At 41.9% G+C, this 8,627-nt stretch overlaps 1 protein-coding gene across 7 annotated transcripts in view; it reads right to left on the bottom strand.

Annotated features, from left to right (window-relative positions):
- Positions 1 to 8,627, bottom strand: part of Mtrf1 (mitochondrial translation release factor 1) — a 27,704-nt gene continuing 19,077 nt past the window's right edge. For all 7 annotated transcript variants that reach the window (XM_031362329.1, XM_031362333.1, XM_031362334.1 and 4 more), the window contains 2 exons: positions 6,149 to 6,247; positions 1 to 209 (listed from right to left, as the gene is read on the bottom strand). In XM_031362329.1, the coding sequence (XP_031218189.1) occupies positions 96 to 209; positions 6,149 to 6,247 (213 nt within the window). In that variant the 3' untranslated portion in view covers positions 1 to 95. The remainder of the gene's footprint in view (positions 210 to 6,148; positions 6,248 to 8,627) is intronic.

The raw sequence follows: 8,627 nt of genomic DNA, 5'->3' as shown, positions 1-8,627 counted from the left end.
TACATCTATACTTAATGAATATTTATTAAGATTTCCACACCTGTTTGTTTCTTGATCAAAGTCCACTTCATTTACATAACAATAATAAACCACATTTATTTCACTGATTGAAGGCTTTCATCCAAAAACTCAGCAATGGCCTCTTCATCTGCTGATTGAAGCAGTCTCTCAATTAGCTGATCCAGGCACTTCTCACCACGTAAAAATTCCTGATTCAAAAAAGGAGTTATTATGAAACCTGACTATACGGTTTGGATCTCCCGTGTTTCCCAAAAAGGCATGTAGTAAATGTTATGCCCTCAGCTTTTGGAAAGTAGTACAAGCTTAAATGAGGCAGGCCTAATGGAAGGTGTGCCTCGGAATGGAACTGAAGGATACTAATAGATTCCTCTCCATCCTCTGCCACGTGCTCCCACTATGATGAACTGTGCTGTCACAGGCCAAAAAGTGGGGGGCAGGGAGTCATGGTGTGGTGCTTTGAATGAGAATAGCCCCTATAGGCTCATAAATTTGAATGCTTGGTTCTTGGTTGGTAAATTGTTTAAGATTAGGAGGGTGTGGCCTTGGTGGAGGAAGTTTATCTCTAGGGATAAACTTCAAGAGGTTTCAAAAGCCTAAGACAGACCCAGTTTCTCTCTCTTTCTCTCTCTCTCTCTCTCTCTCTCTCTCTCTCTCTCTCTCTCTCTTCTTCATCTTGCACATAAGATGTAAGCTCTTAGCCACTGCTCCAGCACCATGCCTGCCCACTGCCATGCTTCCCACTATATGGTCATGGATTTATCCTCAGGAACTGTAAGGAAGCCCCCAGTCAGATGCTTTTCTTTTATAAGTTGCCTTGGTCATGGTGTCTCTTCACAGGATTGGAACAGTGAGCCGCACAGTCTGAAACCTTAAGACTGTGAGATAAAGCAATCTGGTCTCTTTTCAGGTTGCTTTTCTCGGGTGTCTGTTCTGATGGAGATCAGACTAAGGTGCCTGATAATCAAGAGGAAAGCATACAACGTTTCTTCATAGTTAGCACTGACCACAAAGGCTTACTAATATTCCACATTATTAACATAACTGCTGATCTAGGGAAAGTCCCAAGTTTTAGCGCTTTTATTTTTCTTAAAATGTGAATCTAAAAGAGAAAATGGTTTTCTACTATTAAAGTAGAAATTAGTGCTTAAGTTACCATTTTACTTTGAAATCAAATTGATTGAAATGCAAATCATTGTATTTGAAATCAATATAATGAAATCTGTGACTTTGATCTTCCCAGTGACTCTGGAGATAAGAGGAAGATATCTGAGTGAGCTTTTGAAACTGACCAATTGTCTGTCTTCAAAGTCCTTTTGTTGGGTGTTTTTGACACTAGTCTCTGTTATAACACTCTCTTGGAGAGGAAATGTTGCCCATGACTTCTATCAGTTAAAAAAAGAGTATGTTTGTCTGCTATAAAAAAAAAAAAGTGTAATCCAGTACACGGGAGGCAGAGGCAGGTGGATCTCTGAGTTCAAGGCCAGTCTGGTCTACAAAGCAAGTTCTACTAACCTGGATTTGATTCCCAACACCCACAAGGTGACTCATAACCATCCGCAACTCCAGTTCCAGTGCCCTTCACCTCTCTGGGTACCAGACATGCATATAGTAAGCACACATATGTGTGTGTATGTATATATATGCATATATACATGCATACATACACACATACATGTAAACAGCCACACAAATATGTCCACACACATGTGCACATACAATAAGCAAAAAGGAAATAAAAAAAATCTGGAAAATGTAGAAGCCTTGGATTGTTGCAACGGCTCAGTTGGTAAAATGCTTTCCTTGTGGGCATGAGGACTGACCGAGCTTGACCCTCAGAACCTGTAAAAATTTCAGGGTGGTGACATGCACTTGTAACCTACACAGAGGCAGAGACAGGTGGATCCCCATGCTCCATTGGCTAACCAATCTATCGTAATTTGTGAGTTCTGGGCCAGTAAGAGATCTTGACTCTAAAAGCAAGGTGAATAGAATCTGAAGAAAGACATTAGAGAGCTAGAGAGATGGCTCAGTGATTAAGAGCACCGACTGCTCTTCTGAAGGTCCTGAATTCAAATCCCAGCAACCACATGGTGGCTCACAACCATCGGTAATGAGATCTGACGTTCTCTTCTGGGGTGTCTGTAGACAGCTACAGTGTACCTATTTATAATAATAAATAAATCTTTGGGCTGGAGCAAACAGGGACTGAGCAAGCACGGCCCACCAGAGCGAGCGGAGATCCTAAAATCCACATGAAGACTCACAACTCTCTGTCCAGCTACAGTGTACTCATATACATAAAATAAATAAATAAATCTTTAAAAAAAAAAAGATAGATCTGTAGTACAAGATCTAGCACTCCTTAAGTGGCAGAGGGTGACCTTGAACTTCTGATCCTTCTCCCTCCACTTCCCAAACAACTTGCTTTTAAATGGTTCAAAAGCCAAACAGATGGAAATAGAGAAGGAACAGAGGGATAAACAGAAGGCAAATATAGCAAAATAGTCAAATAGCTCAGCCCAGATAGAGGCTGTGCAGTATTCACTGCAAAAAGTATATATGTCTGATTAAACTCAAAAATAAAGTTGCTGGGCAGTGGTGGCGCACGCCTTTAATCCCAGCACTTGGGGGGCAGAGGCAGGAGGATTTCTGAGTTTGAGGCCAGCCTGGTCTACAGAGTGAGTTCCAGGACAGCCAGGGCTACACAGAGAAACCTTGTCTCAAAAAAAACAAAGACAAAGAGAAAGAAAGAAGGAAAGAAAGAAAAAGAAAGTTGAGACAAAACAATTCTCTAAAAAATGACCCCGGGGAAGGCTACTTCCTTTAGACTTCCCGGTCACTTCCCTCTCTCAGTTGCTCTCTGCAGAATGACTAAAATGGTTTCTTCAAGTAGCCTTCCTGTGTAGAAGTTTGTATACTAGACCTGGGATTAGTGAATTCACGCATTCTCTATTTTAGAAATAGTCAAAATCACCGGGCGGTGGTGGTGCACGCCTTTAATCCCAGCACTTGGGAGGCAGAGGCAGGAGGATTTCTGAGTTCAAGGCAAGCCTGGTCTACAGAGTGAGTTCCAGGACAGCCAGGGCTACACAGAGAAACCCTGTCTCGAAAAACCAAAAAAAGAAAAGAAAAGAAAAAAGAAAAGAAATAGTCAAAATCGACTTAGTGGACATATGTTTGAGATTGGTATGTGGAGCCCTGAACACTGAGAGCTGTCATTTGCTTGTGTTTAGTCTTAAAGATTCTTAATGTTGAAAGCAGGGAAGTGTACACATCTTTCTCTTTAATGAAAGGATCGAGGATGTCTTAATATATTTGTATTCTGGAGGTACCAGCACAGTGTAAAATAGCAATTAAATAAAAAAACAGGAAGGAAAAGTACTATGATTCAATCTTAGAATTGATATTTGGCCGGAGATGTGGCTCAGAAGTTAAGAGCATTGGCTGCTCTTCCAGAGGTCCTGAGTTCAATTCCCAGCAACCATATGGAGGCTCACAACCATATATGATGGGATCTGATACTTTCTTCTGTTATGTAGACATACAAGCAGACAGAGGACTCATACATAAATAAAATTTAAAAAGTTTCCCCAGGGCAGTGGTGGTGCACGCCTTTAACCCCAGCACTTGGGAGGCAGAGGCAGGTGGATTTCTGAGTTTGAGGCCACCTGATCTACAGAGTGAGTTCCAGGACAGCCAAGGCTATACAGAGAAACCCTGTCTCGAAAAATCCAAAAAAATAAAAAAATAAAAATAAAAGAATAAAAAGTTTCACACAACTAATCCTTGCTATTTATAAAAGACAACATACTTGGAGCTGCAATTAGTATGGCACCGCCACTTGGACTTCATTTTTGGAACTGATGTAAAAGGGATTCCACTCTTAACACTAATCTTAATACCTTGGGAGTTCGTTTGGATCACCCAGGGTGTTGTAGTTATGTAAAGATTAAAGAGTTCATATAAAGACTCTTGTGATGAACTCTCAGAAGCTAATGAGCCAGTGTCAGAGTAAGACAAGTAAAGTAAGCAGCATAGACTACTGCAGACAGTTAAAAAACTAAGGAGAAGGCAAGGGCTGGAAGGACCTGTTGGCAGGAAGGTGGCAGCTGCAAGAGACTGAGCTGGGAAGGAGACATTTCAACTGAGCCTTTAAAAGAAATGGGTGGAGGGCATTTCAAATGACTGAATGTGAGGAGAGGCAGAGAGATGAAGTACAGTAAAAGTGTCGGCCTGGGCAACGTTCCAGTTGACAGCCTGGGCTACAGAGTGACATGCTGTCTCAAAAAAGGCCAGAAGAGCCAGCTTCAGAGGAACTCTAAGACTCCAGGGCAGTCTCCCAGCACTGGGGCCTGTTGCTGCTCTCTGGGACTGAGATTGTGCCTCCCTCGGGAATAAAGGAGTGCGGACATTCACTTGGTGACTATGCACTCCTCCTTGTGCTCTTGAGCTCCCCTTTGACTCTCAGAGCTGGGAAATAGGCCTTCTGGCCTCTTCTCAGCAGCTCATAGATCAGGGCTAGCCACAACTCTATCTGTAGTTTAGAAATCTTGGGAGGCACTCCTTGGGGGCTGTGGCTTGTTCATCTGCCTGAGCCAAACAAATCAATTGTTGTCAGGGTCACGATCATGCCCAGGCCTGGCTACTCCATCAGGAGTTACGTGGGATAGAGTCAGATGAAGCTGGAGTTACTGAAAGGAGTGTAGAGCCGCGCATAAAAGCCCATACATGTTCACTTTCCTCCGGCCTGCCCTTCTGTCCGCCCCACTCTCCTGCCGAGGTCTTTATTCCTTGTGTCCTTTCTGTGTCATTTCTAAGTTACTCACTCCTGTCAGTCTCATCGCTATCTTTCCTTCTGACCTGATCATGGTGTGCTTTTTATTTTTTGGTTTGAGACAGGCTTTGCAATCAGGCTGCCCTCAAATTTATGGTGATTCTCTTCCCTTGGCCTCCGAAGTGCTAAAAAAACAACTGAAAAAATATGATGCACGTGAAACAATATTGCCAAATGTGTTTGCTTACTGTTGTGTTTTATCTAAGGAAAGAGAAGTTCACGAACATTTGCTCCTCTACCAGGTTGGTGACTCTCCCCTGTAACCTGAGGAATCAGAACATAAGGCAAGAACATTCAGGGCAAAAATTTTTCCCTCGCTTTATGGTCATATGTAAGATAGTTGTGCACCATAAGACAAAAGAAGAAGTGATGTAAGATACACAGAACTTTATAAACATATAAAATTGGACATCTCTCTTGTAAAAACCAAGACTTCAGATTTGAGTACAAAGTGGACAGAATCAAAATGACAAGGCTTTCGTTACTCTGCTGGGCTTCTCTGCTAATGTATTAATGTCAGTAGTCCTAGGTAGAAGGATTTTAACTAATGCTATTTAAGCAACATTGACAGGATATTTTCTCTAACAGGTTGGCTATATGGCTTACATAAAAAGAATACACATTAGTTGGGTGTGACACGTCATGCCTTCATTCCCAAGCACGTAGAGTCAGAGACAGGCAGATCTCTCTATGAGGCTAACCAGGGGCACATAGTGAGAGCTGGTCCCAAAAAACAAACAAACAAACAAATCAACCAGCACATACACACTCACACACCAAGGTAGATTTAATTCTGTGATGCCCTAGGTGTATTAACCATGTATAATTCTCTATCTTACAAATGGAGCCTGTAACAATAAAGGAATAATACTTCTGGGATGAAGTCATCAATAAGGTGACTTCAACTTAATAAAAGATAATGCCATCCTAGTGGGCTTTACCTAATCAGATGAACCCTTAAAAAGGCCTAGCCATTCCTGCAAGAAACAATTCAAGGAAGGGAGAAGGTGTTTGGAGGGAGCCATTCTTGAAGCAACTTGCAGCAACATTTAGGGCTAAGAGCAGTTTCTACCTGACTTATGTGTTTTTTTTGTGTGTGTGTGTGTGTGTGTGTGTGTGTGTGTGTGTGTGTGTGTCACAGCGCTTGTGTGATCAGAAGACAACTTGAATTGGTTTCTTGCCTTCCATATTAAGGATCCTGGGAATGTACTCTTAGTCAATGAGCCACCCCTCCAGCCCATGACTAAATTTCTGATGAAGCAAAGGTTCATAAAGCACAGACAGTAATATTACCTTAATGTCACGAACTTCATACGCTATCCTGTGGTCAGTGACTCTATCCTGGGTGAAATTATATGTCCGAATTCTCTCCGACTGGGCTCTTGTTCCCACCTGTCCCACAACAAAAAGAAATTTGTATTTTAATTTTAAAATTAAAAATTATAACATTTATAAAATCTTAACAAATCCTTATACTTGATTTTTCTGTTTGAAGGGATTAACTATCTACTTTAAAAAAACCCTTATATCCACAGACCAAAACAAGAACAGGTAGGAGGTAATCTTAAGACTTCGGGTTTGGGGTTGGGGAAGGAACTTGGTGGGAGAATGCATGCTAACCCAGCAAAGGGTCCATTCCCAGCCCTCCAGACAAACAACCAAACACCATGGAGAGTTGATCTGTGAAATGATAATAAATGCCTCTTTGATGCTTCAAGTTCCTTTTGTTTTAAACATTTAAAAATTTCCCTGTCCTTCCTTTTGAGTTTTTCATTTTTAAAAATATACTGTGAAATTGTATAGCTTAGGGTAGCCTCATTCACAGCAACTCTCCTGTCTCAGCCTCTCACCTATAGGCATTACAGATGTGAGGCCCATGCCTGGCATGTTCCTTTTTTTCTCCAGGTAGGAAACCCTGACATTCAGCAATTTAATGTAGACTGGGGTAGAGGGCACTGTCGGTTCACTCCACATCTGGATGCCTGTTTCCAGCTGGTTTCTTAGTATATCCTGACTTTGTATTTCTACCATCACCTTCACATACACTTGTACAAAACTATAGATTAACGTTGTATGCTTCCGCTTCCGTGAGCGGCCTCGCTTCATCTCCCTAAGGCATTTTTCTGATAAATTTTCTGCTGTGGGTCCTTCTTGTCTGCTAAGAGCACGTACTTAAACTCAGCATTCCAGGTTCTACTTAATGTGAGCAGCCTTCCCAACATTATTTCTGAGAACCACACGAACTTTTCCAATGCCACTTGTTAGATCATGCCAATTTCACATGTTATCTAGCTCATCTGAAGGGACGCCTTTCCCTAACATGTCTTTGCCACCCCAGCCCAGTAACTGAAATATGTTCTCTGACTCCTTTAACCTTACAACTTGGAATCTCACCACAAGCAATGGTTACTGACAAGCTCAGTCCACCCCTGCCCATGTGATGGCTACTGACATGCTCAGTCTGCCCCTGCCCCTAACAACAGTCCCAGACACAGCACTCTGTCAATTTTTTCATTTTTAAGATTAACAAAACACGATTTTGGATCTTTCCTTCTCACTCCACCTTCCACAGCCCCAAACTCTCTTGTTCTTTCTCCATATCCTCTCACTATATAGCACAGGTTGATCTTCAACTGACAAATCCTCTTGCTTCAGCCTTCCAAATACCAAGTCATTTTCTTAAAGTCTGAGGCAAAGAAACTTGACGAAACCAAACATCTGATCAGGAGAATTTGAAAAGTTACAGATTTCTAAGCTCAGTCATAGATATAGTGAACAAGGGACTGTGTGTTCTGAAACAGTCTCTCGGCTATCCCTTCTGCCAAGCTGGGTTTGGAAAGCACCAGTTGGATCAGAATCCAGTCTGCAAAACTTTCTGGGTGCTGAGGGAACCAGGGTTGAACAGAGGACACTGATAAAGTATGACTGACTGATGAAAAAGTTCCCAAGCAGTAGAAACTGCTACTAAACAGCTCACAGACAAACAAAGTAGTCAGAGGCCTTTCTGGCCACTCGAATGAGACCTAATATACAATCTACTCTTCACTTCTATTACAACGAGAGCCAAGAAAGCTAGAAAGACAAACAGGGAAAGGGTTCCTATCACGATGAACACAAAGGTTAACATTTAAAAGATTTTTGTTGTTGTTGTTGTTGTTGTTTTTCAAGACAGGTTTTCGCTGTGTAATAGTGTTGGCTGCCCTGGAACTCACTTTTGTTGATCAGGCTGCTCTCAAAACTCAAAGATCTGCCTGCCTCTGCCTCCGGAGTGCTGGGATTAAAGGTGTGTGTCACCACAGTCTAACATATTTTATATATAACATAGTCTTTGAAATAGGGTCTCACTAGGTAGACAAGATTGGCCTAGAACTCATATTGATCCAGCTGCCTTGGCCTCCTGAGTGCTGGGATTAAAGATATAAGCTACCACACCCAGCTTTGCATACTATATTTAATACTATTGTTGAAGTCTACATCCCTGACCTGGTTCTCTGGCATTGCTTCTTAGAGATAACTACAGTCTGTTTGCTTCAGGCCTGCCAACCCTCCCATATTGTTGATACAAAAAGAAATCAGTCACAAAATAATTTGGTTTCAAGCAAGGTCAAACTGACCACATTATCTGCTCTGCTCAGAGCTTTGTTATATTTTGAGAGCTGCTCTCCTTAGAAGATTCCCCAGCTGCAGCCTTCACTCAAGACCAAGCAAGATGGGGGTCAGGTTGAATCGTTTCGTCTAAATTACTAAAGAAACATGGAAAAAAGACAGACCA

Source organism: Mastomys coucha, unplaced genomic scaffold (genome assembly GCF_008632895.1).
Source record: "Mastomys coucha isolate ucsf_1 unplaced genomic scaffold, UCSF_Mcou_1 pScaffold9, whole genome shotgun sequence".
Classification (NCBI taxonomy): domain Eukaryota; kingdom Metazoa; phylum Chordata; class Mammalia; order Rodentia; family Muridae; genus Mastomys; species Mastomys coucha.
Note: the sequence above shows the minus strand (reverse complement) of the source record. Positions and strands in the feature narration are given on the sequence as shown.